General features: G+C 34.9%; 1 protein-coding gene across 1 annotated transcript in view; it reads right to left on the reverse strand.

The window, feature by feature from the left end:
* PKHD1 (PKHD1 ciliary IPT domain containing fibrocystin/polyductin) overlaps positions 1–15329 on the reverse strand; it is a 469885-nt gene that overhangs the window by 136727 nt on the left and 317829 nt on the right. The window contains 2 exon segments of the mRNA XM_038554300.1: positions 8204–8291; positions 10742–10855. Of these exon segments, the coding sequence (XP_038410228.1) occupies positions 8204–8291; positions 10742–10855 (202 nt within the window).

Consider the following 15329-nt stretch of genomic DNA (forward strand, 5'->3'; position numbering starts at 1 on the left):
CTTCAAAGTCAACATGACCAAATCTGAACTCATAATATTTTCTTCCAATTTAGTCCTCTTTTAGTGAATGGCACCACATACATCTCTGCAATCCAGAAACCAAGAGAGTCCATCATATCCAGTATATCTTATAGATTTTTATTTCCTGTATCTAAATCTGCCCACTTCTCTCCATCGACACGTCAGCTCTTGACTACAGGTTATATTATCTCTTGCTTGGACCTGCTAAGTGGTGCCCCTACATACATTTTTGACTCCTGTTGTCTGCATTGTACCTAGAATGATTTTTTTTTTTTTTTTTTTTTTAGATATAGGAATGTGATTACAAGCTTTACCTCCCATCCATACTATCCTCTTAGGAACTTAAAACAGTTACACAATGCTCCTGGAGGGTAAAAAATTAAATTCTTTTTATTTATTTATTTATTTATTTATTTATTTATTTATTTATTTATTTATTTTTATTTATGATAGTCACACACACACAGAGAGAGAGAGAGAGAGAGAGAGGCAGAGACACAGGCAGAGGGAGAAGCAGGCTCCATGCACCAGGAGCCCAACGTGGGATTTGATTCCAGGTCTCCAGGATCACGTCCTGGGCCAAAGGCAGGCACCAAACCGCTGCACCACCCAGGGATCCCAAAAAATTAAATTCTTGATATTGCCAGTGAATATGCCTTGACCCCTAACTACTCCTGGGAACCCTACTGTGCTCAGTCCCTGCTCTCCAGGTCAACCAACTTGGCCTTCCTCCAAGCCACTCATGTTGCCCATTCTTCCTCCCACCACAGAATCACCTGTTGGGCCTCTGCTTCTCCATCATCTTTGCTGACTCTATCAACTTCTGAAGAATTGGACTGGCCCAGTTTCATTTACAGACTCCAATTTTCTCCTCTTCCTATCTTCTTGATCAGTGGCATCATTTAGTTCCTGGATGACTCCCCATCATTTTTTGCCTTAGCCCTAAAATACAAATCTAATTGCCTTCTTGACATCTCCACTTGGTGTCTCCAACTTAGCATGTCCCGTCTTCCACCCTGACAAATCTGTTCCTCTTCCAGTCTTCCCATCTCAGTGCATGTTTCTACCTCCCACCAAGTTGCTCAATAAAAAAATCTGAAGCACTTCCTTCATCTCAACATTCAGTCCATTGGCATGTCCAGACAGTGCCATCTCTTCTCTCCATCACCATTGCCTCCTCTATAATTCTACCCACCATGATACTTGGTCTCAACTGGCCTTCTAACTCATAGCCCAGCTTCTGCTTTTTTCTCCACCACTCATCATCTATATAGCAGCCAGAGTGGTTTTCAAAACACAAGTCAGAGTCTATCGATTGCCCTCTGTAAACCCCTCAGTGATTTTCCCTCTGAACTCTCACACCTAAACTAGGTACCATGTGACGTGGCATCTACTATATAATAACCATTCTCCCCTTTGCTTATTCTGGTCCAACTATAGTAACCTGCTCTCTGTCTCCCACTCCCCAAAGGCCACTTCAGAGACAATGCTAGATGTCCCTCCTTCAGTAAGCTCTCTAGTCCATTCTCATTAGACAGCAGGATGCCTCCTACCATTGAGAGCTCAGCTCAAATTTTTTTCCCCAAAGAGGTCTTCCCTTCAGTCTAAAAGGGTACCCTGTACACTACCCAACTGTTTTCAATCATATCATCCTGTTTATTTCCTTACTAGCGCATTTTATAATATGCAAGTATGTTGTTTATATTTCTGTATTAGCTTCTTTATTGTCCCTTTCTCCATGAAGATATAAAGTCCCAGAGGACAGTGATCTCTTCAAATCTACTTCTACATCTCCAGTGCTTACAGCCACCCTAGCACACGGTAAGTACCCATCAGATATTTGTTGAATGATTGAATGCTGTTTGCTCTTGCTGGAGTGCTCTTTCCATACATACCCAAGCCCACTTTGCCTAATTAAAGCCCACTCATTTTTTAGTTCTCACCTCTGAAATCACTCTGCAGGGAAGCCTTCTCTAACCTCCATTACTGCCTCAAGATCTCATATTCATGTTTTCAGAATCCTATAAAGCCCTCCTTCATTGCATTTGTCACATAAGTAATTTTACATTTACTTTATATTTATTTCATTAATGTCTAGGTACAGAGACCATATCAATTTTTACTTATTATTGTATTTCCAGGCCCCATAACTCAGTGTTTGATGTAGGGTAAGAGTATACAAAAATTGTATTAAAAAACAATAACAATGTGCAAAGGCAATAACTACTCTATGAAGAAATTCTGTACAGAGAGAAAAATCACACCAAAGCAGTAGCCAGCTATCATCTCTCCTACAGGGATCCTTGCTGTGGTGTACGTCCTTCCAGACATCCTCTATCCACATATATGCATACATAAATGTTATTTTACTTTATTTACAAAACTAGGCTAATACGTAATATTTTCTTGAATGCTCATATCTCTTCCCCTTTGTCAACATGGAATTCAATAATCTTCCCCTTTGATAATTAAATATTTTTAAATAGTGCTCAATTTTGTTTTAATTAACATTTGTTTCAACTCTAGTAGAGAAGAACTTTTTTTCATATGTTTATTAATCAGATGTATGTCTTCTATTGTGGCTTGTGTATTCAAACTCTTTAATGATTATTCTTCTAGCATGTTCATCTTTTTTTTTATTCCTAAGCATTCTTTACATATAAAAATATTAGCCCTCCATCTGTACTATTATAAATTGCAAATATTTCTAGTTTATTATCTGCCTTTGCATTTTGTAATTTATTGCAAAAATACTGATTTTTTTAAATATTGACTTTTTTATGTTGTCAAATCTATGACTTCGTGCTGCTATAGTTGCATTTCTTATAATGAGAGGTCTTTCCTAATTTAATATTATATAATATTTACTTAAGTGTTCTTCAAATAATTTTATGGTTTTGGATTTTTTTTTACATTTTTTAAAATCTAGCTATAACTTTTTCAGAGTGAAGCATAATTTGAGAATCTAATTTTATAGTTTTCCAAAGTGTTTACCAATTACTCCAGCACAAGTCTGCAACTAAATTGAAATGCTAAGTTATTCAAATTCTAAGTAATAATACATACCTGAGTCTATTGCTAGGCATTCTTTTCTGTTTTGGTGCCAATAGCAATAAGATAATTATTCAGATTAAAGCTGTGATTAAATTATTCAGATTAAAACAAATATAATTTATTTGTTTATTTGGGAGAGAGTCCACACTGAGCATGAAGCCAAAGCAGTGCTTAATTCCAGGACCTTGGGACCATGATCTGAGCCGAAAACAAAAGTCAGGTGCCAACTGCACCACCCATGTGCCCCAAGATATACACAGGTATATATTTTTCAAGAAGTTACTGGTAATGTTGGCTATCTTCAAGTGTTTATTGTTCCAAAAGACTTAGAAATAGTGAACCAGATTTCAAATGCATATATTTGACTTGCTGTTAAAGCTTCATTAGATTTAATATCTTTAGGCCTCTTGGGCAGCTCAGTCAGTTAAGTATCTGCCTTTGGCTCAGGTTGTGATCTCAGGGTCCTGGGATTAAACCCCATGTCAGGCTCCCTGCTCAGTGGGGAGCTTGCTTCTCTCCCTCTGTTGCTCTCCCTGCTTGTGCTTTCTTGCTCTCTCTCAAATAAACAAATAAAATCTTTTAAAAATATTTCATATATTTAAAATTTTGAGCCTTTGCATTGATGATATGCATCACCATTTATTCTAATCTCCTTTTATGCCTTTTACTAGTGTTTTGTAGTCTTGTTTCTGTTGTTCCTATAATTTTCCTTAAGTTTATTTTTAGATATTTTAAATTGATATTTAAATAGGATTTTACATTGAAATATTTAAAAACTATTAATTTGTGCACTTACTGAATGCAATGGTAGTTTTTCAGATGATTCTCTAGGGTTCAAGGAAAAAATATATATGATTTACAAAAATCTGACAATTTGGATTCCTTTTAATAGTAGTAACTGATTCATTTTTTTTTCTTGACTCAATACATTGGCTAAAACTTTAATAATAATATTTAATGACTGTTGTAATACACAATAATTTTTAATGTCAGGTTTTCCATAAAATAGAAAGTTGCTTGTTTGAGAGGGATTTTTAATTATTTATTTTGTATTATTATTTAAAGCAGTGATCCTCAACTAATGGCTAAACCACTCTATTAAGAAACATTGATTTAGGGATCCCGGGTGGCTCAGCAGTTTAGCACCTGCCTTCAGCCCAGGCGTGATTCTGGGGTCCCGGGATTGAGTCCCAAATCAAGCTCCCTGCGTGGAGCCTGCTTCTCCCTCTGCCTGTGTCTCTGCCTCTCTCTCTGTGTCTCTCATGATAAATAAATAAAAATGAAATTAAAAAAAAAGAAACATTGATTTAAAGGAATATCCTTTAAAAAAAGAAATAAAGGAATATTTTAGTAGTCTTAATTTATTGTTTATTCTAAGAATGCAAGCTGAATTTTATAAATGTGTTTCTGTTTTATACCAAATTAATCATGTTCTAAGTCTTTATATGTATTGCTTAGATAAATTATATTAAGGAATTATTTCATTTTAAACCATCCTTCTTTAGTTGAATAAATCATCCCCAACCATGATTTTTTTCCTAATAATATACTGGATTTCATTTGTTGCTGTTTTATTTAGAATTTTTGCATTTAATTTATCCTTAGGTGTTACCCTAGTATTCTTTATTTGAATTCTATCTAGTAACTGCTTTAAAAATTATTTTATGAAAATAAATAAATAAAAATAATAAATAATTAAAAATTATTTTATGCTTGCTTCCTAAAATGAATTGAAAAACTTCACGTATTTTCTTATGCTATGGAACAGATTATACAACATAAAAAGTGTCTGATATTTGAATGATTGAAAGAATATACTATCAATTTATTTGAGCCAAATTTATTCTTGGGAACAAAATTTTGATAATGGCATGTCTTTTGCTATTGTTGGTTCTCTCAGTTATATGCTCCTTTAGCCAATTATAATAATCTATATTCTCACATATAATTTAGTTTTTTAAATTTCACAATTACACTCTGTAGATATATACATTTTTATATTATAATTCTAGTCTCTTTGGTCTGTTATATTTGAATTTTCATTTCTGAATTTATATAGTATTTTCTTTGTATAATTAAAGTTATTAAAGATTAAACCACTATCTCTAAAAAAAATTTCAATTCTACTACTTTTCTACTTCCTAATTCACTAATCTCTGCCTTATATGTTACACAAATTAATTTCATTTGACTCATTGGTTATTTTGTTTCTTGTTTCTCACATTGACATCTTAGTTTGTGTATTTTTGTATTTTATTTTTCAGCAATAAAAGCATTTAATGTGATGACATATTGGCTATGTCTCATCCAATACTGTCATTATTGCTATTTTGCTAGCATTCTACTGAGGGAGTTTTCATCTCCTCTTTGATACAAAAATTATTTAGGAAAAGGTTTATTTTTTCTTTTCTGCTCTTTAATCTTGCAAGAGATTAATATTGTTGGTCAAGATTACACTTTTTATTGTGATCATATTCTACATCATTTCTGTTTACTAAAATTTGTTAAGGCTTTAACTATATATATATTCTGGGGTAAACTATATTTATATTCTTTGTATTTATAAATCAAATTTCCTTTATTATATTATTCAGACTTTGTCATGTTTTCTTTATGATTTTTAATTTAAATTAAAGGTTAAAATGGAAAGGAGGGTGCCTGGCTGGCTCAACTGGTTGAGCATTCAACTTTTGATTTTTGCTTAGATCATGATATTGGGGTCCTGGGATCGAGCCCCATGTCTCTGCACTGAATGTGGAGCTTCCTTAGGATACTCTCTCCTTCTCCCTCTACCTCTTCCCCTTCTCCCAGTCATGGCTTTCTCTCTCTCTCTCTCTCTCTCTCTCTCTCTTCAAAAAAAAAAAAAAAGAGAGAGAGAGAGAGAGAGAGAGAGAAAAGAAAACAAAAAAACTGAAAGAAACTTTCAGTATCATTTTTGTTTTTGTCAATTTCTTCATTATTTTTTGAGATTTACTTTATATATTTCTATATTATGTTATCTGGTATAAAACTTTCCTGACTATTAAGGTATCTCTGGAGATTAAGTTTTTATTAATATAAAATGTTTTTATTTTTTTCACTTAATTTTTCTTTTCTTATAATTGAGTCCTTGTTTTTATTTCAATGACTCATTTTATCTGATATTTAATTAATTTTTTTCCATATTGGTCTTATTTTTCTCTATTAAAAAAAGTTGTGATTATATGTTGATTTATTACCCAGCTTTTTTTTTTTTTTTAAGATTTTATTTATTTACTCATGAAAGACACAGAGAGAGAGAGAGGCAGAGACACAGGCAGAGGGAGAAGCAGGCTCCATGCAGGGAGGCCAACATGGGACTCGACCCCGGGTCTCCAGGATCACAGCACCCAGGATATATATATATCCTGTTTAAATTCTGCTAAAACAAATTGACTCATATTTACTTCATATGGCACTCACGTCCCATTGTCAAATTCCTATGGCCATAGTCCCAGGTTGTAAACCCAGTGTTTTATCTGAGAATTACGACCTGTGATGGTTAGTTTATGTGTCAAGTCGGCTCTGCTGTAGTACCCAGTAATTCTATCTAATCTGTACACTAATGTAGGTGCTTGTTCAAAGGTGTTCTGTAAATGTGGTTAACATCTACAATGAATTGACCTTAAGTAACCCTCAATGATGTGGGTGGCCTCACAATCAGCTGGAAGGCCTTAAAAGCAAAATTGAAGTTTCCCTGAAAAAGAAGAAATTCTGCCTCCAGACAAGGTTCAAGACTTTGCAGCCTACCAACCTGCCCTACAAATTTTCAACCTACCAGCCCTCATAAGAATGTAAGCCAATTCCTTGAAATACATCTCTTTATATATACTACCATATATATTATATATTTTACATATATACAACACACAACAGAATCCTGACTAATACATTAACCTTTCAAATTTTATGTAGTTTCTTTTATGAGAATAACTAGACTTTGTCTTATTTTAACAGCCATATTTATGGTATTATATTTAACTTATTCCAATGCTTACCTTTAAAATTGACACTTTATGTACCTTTACAGATTCCTGAATTTTATTTTTATTCACGCATTTTAAATCAGTTTAATCTTTTTATTAAAATACTTTATTTTTACATTTTTTTTCAGTTCTTACAAAGCAAAAGATATACATTTATTTTGTTTTGTATTGTTTTCACATGCAAACAGTAATCTTAGCAGGGTGTCCAATTCTTTGATTAGAAATCTGTAAACATGTATATATTTTTTCCCTAAATGTGTATATATTTTACATCACTATTTTCCTATATTTAATGGTGTAGAGAATTCTAAGGTTAACGAGCTTTATGTTCCTTTCTGTTTTTCTTTTATTTTGCTCACCACTTTTTCTTGTACTGTGAGGCTATGTAGCAATCATTATTTTTGACGTTCATCTCTTCAAATTAAATGTAAGTTACTCTCAGGTTTGCTATGTGTATTTTAGGTAGAATTTTCATTATACTTTCTGTTGTAATTACTGTAGGCGCTTATTTAAAAAGAGCAATTACCTATATGTACTTTGCATTTTCTGTTCTCTATTTCTAATACCATCTCTTCTATGATTTTTATCTCCTGATCTTCTTCTCTTCCATATGCAGGCAGATCCCATCAGTTCACTCTTAATGGTGCCTATTCACTTTGAGGCAGGGGCAATTTCATTCTTTCCTACCTCCAACGCATTTTAAAATTCTGTTATTGCATTTTAAATTCTATAAGATTCTCATACTTTATCTCATTTTTATTTTATTTCTATCTCTTAGCCAGCCATCATCTCAACTCAGACTATTAGGATGTCACTTTACATTTCATCTGTTATCTCATAGAATTCATATTTTTAAAGACTTATTGATAGGAGTAAAAATGTATTACGTAAACTTTACTCCTTAAATAAACTATAGACTCCTCTGTTTTTGATTTCAGTTTTGTTCTTATATTATGTTACAGAGGTTTTTTTAAATCCCGTCTAGTCCCTTATTTTACCATTTGTTCATCCTTGAGTTTTGAGTCTTAATATAATATTTAATTAATTTTTTTTGTTATAATAAAACCTGAGACATCAGTAAAACAAACAAGCAAATACATCCCTAATTTACTCTCATTTCTTACCTCTCATTGCCCGAGGCGATGTCAGCTGCAAGACGGGTCCAAGATTTTTTAGGACAAGCACCGTGAAGCTGGACTTTCCCATATACCCCTGAAATGAAAAGGATCAACAGTTGAATAAGAAAGTTTCAGAGGAATTAAGGCCACCCAAGGAAAACCCACTAGAGAGCTTATTGTGCAAGATATGTGATATGAAAACTATATATGAAGATGTCCACCATATCAAAGAATATTTAAGTTCTCTATATTCAGAAAATCATATATATCTCACATGGCTATGGAACTCACTCTCATTCTCTCAAAAGCTATAGAGAAACAAATGCTACACCACATCTAGTAATCTGAAAGTTGGGAAATGGACCACTCTAAATGGCTAACTAGTTAAGTTCTACCATTAAGTGACTCCAAATCATTTGCAATTCTGTTCAAAGTTAACTGGTTTTGATATTTTATGTTATAGGCTTCATTTTCCAAAAGGCAAGGGTAATTTTATCCCCTGAGGAAACAGATTTGGTGCTATTAGCTTTGTTTTCAGTGGTTGAACTTCATATATTTTTGTATTATAGATATCAAAGGATAGATCTCTAGCTCCTTTGTTTCAAAATATAATTTATTTCAGACTCATAAATTAAAGGCGTACCAGGGACATGCTTGATGCAGTCCAGTTTTATTCCTTCAGGTCTTTCCTCTTACATGTTTTATTGCCATTTAAAATCACATGTAGCACAATTCCTTATATTCCAGTGGTCTCAAATGTTTTGAGCGTGAACCCAAGCCATAACAAAATTATGATCATGCACCCCTAAAGCATGTGTATTTATTTATTTTTAGAAAAACATACAGATATTTGAATATATTCACATATGTTTGAATTAGAAGTTCAAAATATTTTCTTCCTTAACCCAGATTGTCCACATACTCCTGGATTGGTACATAGCATATTTTGCAAATCACTAATCTTGAAATCTAAAGATTTCACAATTTTTAGCAGAAAACATATGAATAAAAGAACCAAACACTACCTATAAAGTACAAATACTATGCCTTGGGTTTTAATCCAATGTGAACAACAACAACAAAAATCTCAATCAATTAGAACCTAACCACTGTTTATGTCATTATTTATATTTTTTCCATACTCTAATTCAGAAAAAAAAGTCATAACACTAAAATTAGGATTAATGGAAATGTAAGAAGTATTCTCACTTTCAGGACATGTCTTGGAATAATCTTTCATAATAATAGTCATACAAATATGACTATATATATTTTTTTCATATGGTATCATCATCACCATCTTAAAAAAATTCTAGCTTCTTTACTATGGGTAAGTAAACTAGGAAAGGGAGGAAAGTGAAGGAATTTAGATAAATTTTCAACAAAAGATTTTAGCGAAGATGTAATTTCCTTAAATTTGAGTTGTGCAGAAAATTAGATTGGCCAGACAAGTAGATTTCTTGATCATTTCTAATCATCAAAGATTTACTGTAAAATAAAACCATTTCTTAGTTGTTTCAAACTTATAATATTTAAATTAATACCTGTCATTTACTTATGATGTCACAAAATTTTAAACATCCAATGAAATAAATATATCATTCTTATTCAATTTAATATTGGAGAGAATTTCAAAAACATTAGCTGGAGTCAAAGATTAAGACAAGCATCCTTGTATGCTCTTAAAGTTTAATCCGATGTGGTGCTGTGTAGAGCACAGTGGACACCACACAAAAAATAAATTGAATGTTCTTATCAGCCATTTAGTTTGCCAACTTGAAAAAAGCAAAAATCTCATATTCTTTAAAAAATAAAAGCATGTATGAAAAATCCTTCAGAAACAATAAAGCCCCGCCTAAGTATAGTACTTTCTGGCAATGGCCATACATTATGAAACTAGGCTATCAAACTTCACACTGTCCTAATAGAATTGCTTCCATTTTGTTGAGTTGCTGAGATCTTAGAAAATTAGTAATGCCAGAGAAAGAAAGTGAGAATATGCTAGAATAAACAGCCTCTTATACCTATCCCTAAGAATGGAGTTAGAGCGGCTCTCACATCCCTGTTATGCAAACCCAGTCCCAGCTTCTGTGCTCTTACTAGTCAGTTTTAAAACAGGAATTTGGTGCTATGGCAGTATCAAATGAAGAAACTGTCAACAGCAAATGTTTCTAAGCAATCTATAGATCTATCGATTGAAAGATATATCAACAACCAAATAGTATTTACAGTTGATAACAGACTCTTTAGTCTAGGCTCGGTACAATCTGGATACAAATCTAAGCTCTGAACAATCTGGATACAAATCTAAGCTCTGACACTAAAAGATATGTGGCTTTCTGCATATTGTTCATCATCTCTGAGTCTTATTTTTGACAACGGTAAAATGAACACTGTTACAAAAGACCAGGTAAGTGAAATAATAAATATAAATTATCTAGAAGAGTGCCTGGAATTTAGTAGATGTTCTATGAATGGTACTTCTATATCAGAAACACACATATTTCATTTCATTTTTAATAAAAAACTATATTATATTCTTACCAATTGTTCCTGGATCAATATGAATTCCATTCAAACGGTCACAGAAAATTCCCTCTGAGGCTCTAAGGAGAATCAGAAGCTTTTGTTCTTTCTCTAAGGGATTGTCCAGAGTACCTGTTTACAAAGAAAAGTATATCATTTAAGTTAATTTGAAATTAAAAGAGAGAGAAGGAAATTGTGATGTAATTTTGGGAATGCAAAGTAGATGCTATCACGTAAGCTATATGGAAAAGAGCCAATGATCACATAGATGAAATAAGAAAAGGGGGGAAAATGGGATGCAGAAAACTTCTCAGAGGTAGACTGTATGACTAGCAAATATTCACTGTTCTTTCTCCATTAGGGAAGGGTATACTTTCCTGACTTACTAAAATTTAGCCTGGCGTGTGATTTGTTTTGGCCAATAAAATTTAGGTAGAAGCTGAGTTGATGCTTTCAAATACTTCACCAGTTTTTACCAGATCATTTGCAATTATGCTCCTCATCATGAAAAGAGAATTCCTTAAATAACATCTAGTGCCTGAATGAAGAGTCCTCAGTAGCACACTTGAATAGAATGCATAAACTGGAACTGATGCTAGCATAAATATTTGTGGTTGTAAGCCATTGAGATCTGGGAGGTATTTGTTACACATTATTATAGCAAAACCTGGCTGATACACTGTCTGAGGCTGGATGTCTAAATTGCTAAAATTTACATGCATTTTTCCATTTAATCCTCACAGCAAACCTGAGAAGCAAGTATGACTCTATTTCAGTTTTAAATACCCAGACATGACAAGGCTTAGAAGTCAAGGGACTTGTCCGAATTTCTCCAACTAGTAAATAAGAGTCTGATTTTAACACTGATGAATTTGAATAATTTATGCCAAGTAATTTATTAAACTAGTACTAAGTTCTTTGCTACGCCTAAATGCTTTTAGCAGCATAAGGAGACAATCCGTTCAGCCTACAAAGGTCAGCATTACTTTTGACTTTTGACTTCATTCTATTGATGCAAACAGAGGAGTTTGGTCACTTTAAAAAAAAAAAAAATGATCTATTTATTCATGAGAGACACAGTGAGAGAGGCAGAGACATAGGCACAAGGAACTCAAGCCCAGGACCCGGGATCACCACCTGAGCCAAAGGCAGACATTCAACTGCTGAGCCACACAGGTGCCCCGAGTTCAGTCACTTTTACAGCATGAGAATTGTTCAGGGAATTTTGCCAGAATAGTGTTCACATCAACCTAACAAAGGGTATTTTCTGCAGAACACACATCATAAGATACAGAAAGTACTACAAAGACTTCGTTTCTCGAGAAGCAACTAGTGTGAAGGTCGTCCCCAAACTATACTCTGGATCAGACAGGTTGACAAAGAACATCTGTTAGCAAATGAGACTTTCTAGTTCCAAAATTCCTGAAAACATAACCCAAACTGAAGTTGCCAAATGAAGTATGAAGTAACTGGTAAACTTAAAACTGCTTTTATTTTGCTTAAGTGGTCTTTCAGGGGGCACAAAATCATCCTCCTCGGTCGGCATTCCATGTATGTACCTGGTCAGCCAGAAGGTTCCAATGTGAGTGAGTTTGCAGCTTGCTACATCTTTATAGTCTAGCTTTCACAGCCATTAGTCCATGAGGCCCTGTTGAAAGGAAGCTTCAGAAAGGGAAGGAAATCTGCCTGGAGCCACACTGCAGGTCAGTGGGCAAGGATTAGCACCAACAGCCTGTGTATTCCCATTGAATTGCTGAAGTTTGCTGCTGCTCCACGTAGGCAAGGCCAATCCTCAGTTGAGTGACTAATGCATCCTCTCGGCCCAAACAAAGATGTGCTAGAGCAGAAAGAAGGAAAGCAGGGGAGGAGGAGAATGTTAAGAAAAATGTGTGTGGTGTAGCTCTTATCTGGCAGTTTTAAGTCTGTCCAGTAAGCCGTTTTCCAACTGTGATTTCATTTATTTCACGGAGGGTAGTTTAGATTCTTGGGGGGAAGAATGGCCTAGCACTAAACAGATACCAGAGAGAAAAAAGTAGGACAGTTTTTGCCCTAGAGAAATGTATGCAGAGTCCCACAAAGAGAGTTCAGCGTTCCTCTAAAATCAGAGATTAAATCAATTATGCAACCCCCAAACGCAGCACATGTAAGCGTTCACAGAAAGTCTGGGCAAAATTAGTCTCTGCCGTTATATTTTGGTATCTGAAATGACCAGAGTTTGAATTTTTTTTGTTTTTTCTTGTGATGTGGGGGAAGGAATGATAGAGGATTGGGACTGGGAAGAAAGAAGACAAGAATGACCTAAGAGGGGGGGAAAATTATGCTATTTTAACATTAAAATGCAGTGCCTCTTGAATTTGTAAAAGCTGGTGAATAGGAAGCCCTAAAGAAGAGGCTCCTCTCTTATTCTCAAATCTAGCAAAAAGAAAGGTGAGGGGTCTCACTAGCTTGGGTTTATTCCTAAATGGCAGTAGCCACCTCTGAGAGAAACTTCTCAAGATAATGCAGTGCCTTTTTGGGTTTCCCTTTTCATGTTGCTTCAAGCTGCTCTCAAGCACAGCAAAAGGCATTTTTCAACCTGGACAAATTTATACCCATCACGGAGGGAAAATCATTGTTGCTGTGCTGCAGACATGCCAAGTGTTTTTGCATTCATGATTTCATTGAGTTCTTCCAACCCTCTGGTGGATGATTGCTAAGGTTCTCGTGAGGGTAACTTGTCAGGAATTACACAGCTCGTAAGTGGGTGAGCCTCGGCTTAGACATAATAGGTACCATCCTCAGACATGTGGACAGAGGGGATCAGGAAAGAAGTAAAGGGACGTTGCCATTACTTAGTGTGATGGCGGGGAATGGAGGGGAAACAGAATGTGTTCCAGATGCTAAAATCACCTGGGGAGATGGAAGAAAATAAGTTCTGGTATACAAAAGATAACTGTTATAATGATTTGAGGAATACGGTACAAATGGATTCCATGAACTTCAAAGGTAAGAAAAAGGGAAAAGAACCTTATATTATTTTATTAACTAAAGCTCTTTGATTGAATCAAGTATAAACCTAGTTTACACTTAAGCCCACTCTCTTAACATGACTCCCCACACCTTGTAACTAAGCCAACACACACTGAACTACTTACCATTCTCTCCACGCTCTCTCTTCTGTGCACATGAGAGTTCCCAGGCTTTAGCATCCCCACCATTGTCCTGTCTAACTCCTAATCATCCCTCAAGGCTCAGTTCCACTGTAATTTATTTCTAACAGCCTTCTCTGACTTTGAATTAGAAGCCCTCTTTTGTGAGTAACAATGCCCACAGCCCTTGCTGCAGTAATTCTCCCCCAAGGAGCTTGTCCTAATGAAGTAGTATGGAATATGGACAAGGGTGAATGCTCCAGGTCCTTCAATGCCGTGTTATCTATTTATGGTAGCAAACAATTGAGCAGATTTTGAGACAAACAATTGAAAACAACTTTGTCCATTTAGATCCTATCCCTTTTCCCCAGTTTCCTTGACATGCTCAAAAGCTGAGTCACCTAAGTCCCTAAACCAGCCCAAAGCCATCTCTGATGCCACCTCTTTTGGGATCCTTCCTTGTTAGCCAAGATTGGGCTAAGAGGCCCCCTCTGGGCTGTCACAGCATACCATGGCTTATCTCAGTACTTCCAAACTATGCCCTAAGCGCCTGCTCCCTGACGGCCTCCTTCTCTTTGCAGTGAGCTAATAGAGAGAAAAGGCCATGTACTGCCAATAGAGTTCATTTATATGTTATCACAGAGATGGTGAAATAGGTCATTTTAACCAATCTTCTTGCTTGCAGAAAACAATGAGAAATAAAGAGGAATACTCCAGAGTAGAAAATACCCAGTTCACGAATGTTGAAATAATCTTAAGTATCTATGTGCCTAGCATCATAGCTGCAGAGTAAAGGAAGCAAAAGTTGACAGAAGTTACAAGGAAAATAGGTATATCTATAGTAATAGCAGTGGAAAATAAAACATAACAACTCACAGAACAAACAAAAAGCAGAAAGCACATAGCAGTTTTGAATAATGCGATGGGAAAATCTAACATAATAGTCATAGATGAAAAACTGAACCCACAAAGAATACATATCATTTTGCTGACATGCACAAGAGAGTCACAAATATTGATCATATGGTGACTATAAAGCAAGCTTAACAAATTTAAAAGGACCAGAATCTATAGTATGTGCTTGCTGACCACAGTTCAATTAAAGTATACAATTCAGGGGCACCTGGGTGGCTCAGTGGTTGAGCATCTGCTTAGGGCATGATCCTAAGATCCTGGAACTGAGTCCCATATCAGGTTCCCCGCAGGGAGCCTGCTTCTCCCTATGCCTATGTCTCTGCCTCTCTTTATGTGTCTCTCATGAATAAATAAATAAAATATATTTTTTTAAAAGTATACAATTCATATTGAGAAAGGTTTATAAAATGATCTATATTGAAATAAAGATTTTCCAATTATCTAGAGATACCATTAAGAGAGTGAAGAAGCAAGCCACAGAATGGGCAAAGACATTTGCAGTAATATAACTAACAAAAGGTATATTCTGCAATATATAAATGACTTCAGTAAATCAATATAAA

The sequence above is a fragment of the Canis lupus genome, chromosome 12, assembly GCF_011100685.1.
Source record: "Canis lupus familiaris isolate Mischka breed German Shepherd chromosome 12, alternate assembly UU_Cfam_GSD_1.0, whole genome shotgun sequence".
In the NCBI taxonomy this organism is placed as follows: Eukaryota; Metazoa; Chordata; class Mammalia; order Carnivora; family Canidae; genus Canis; species Canis lupus.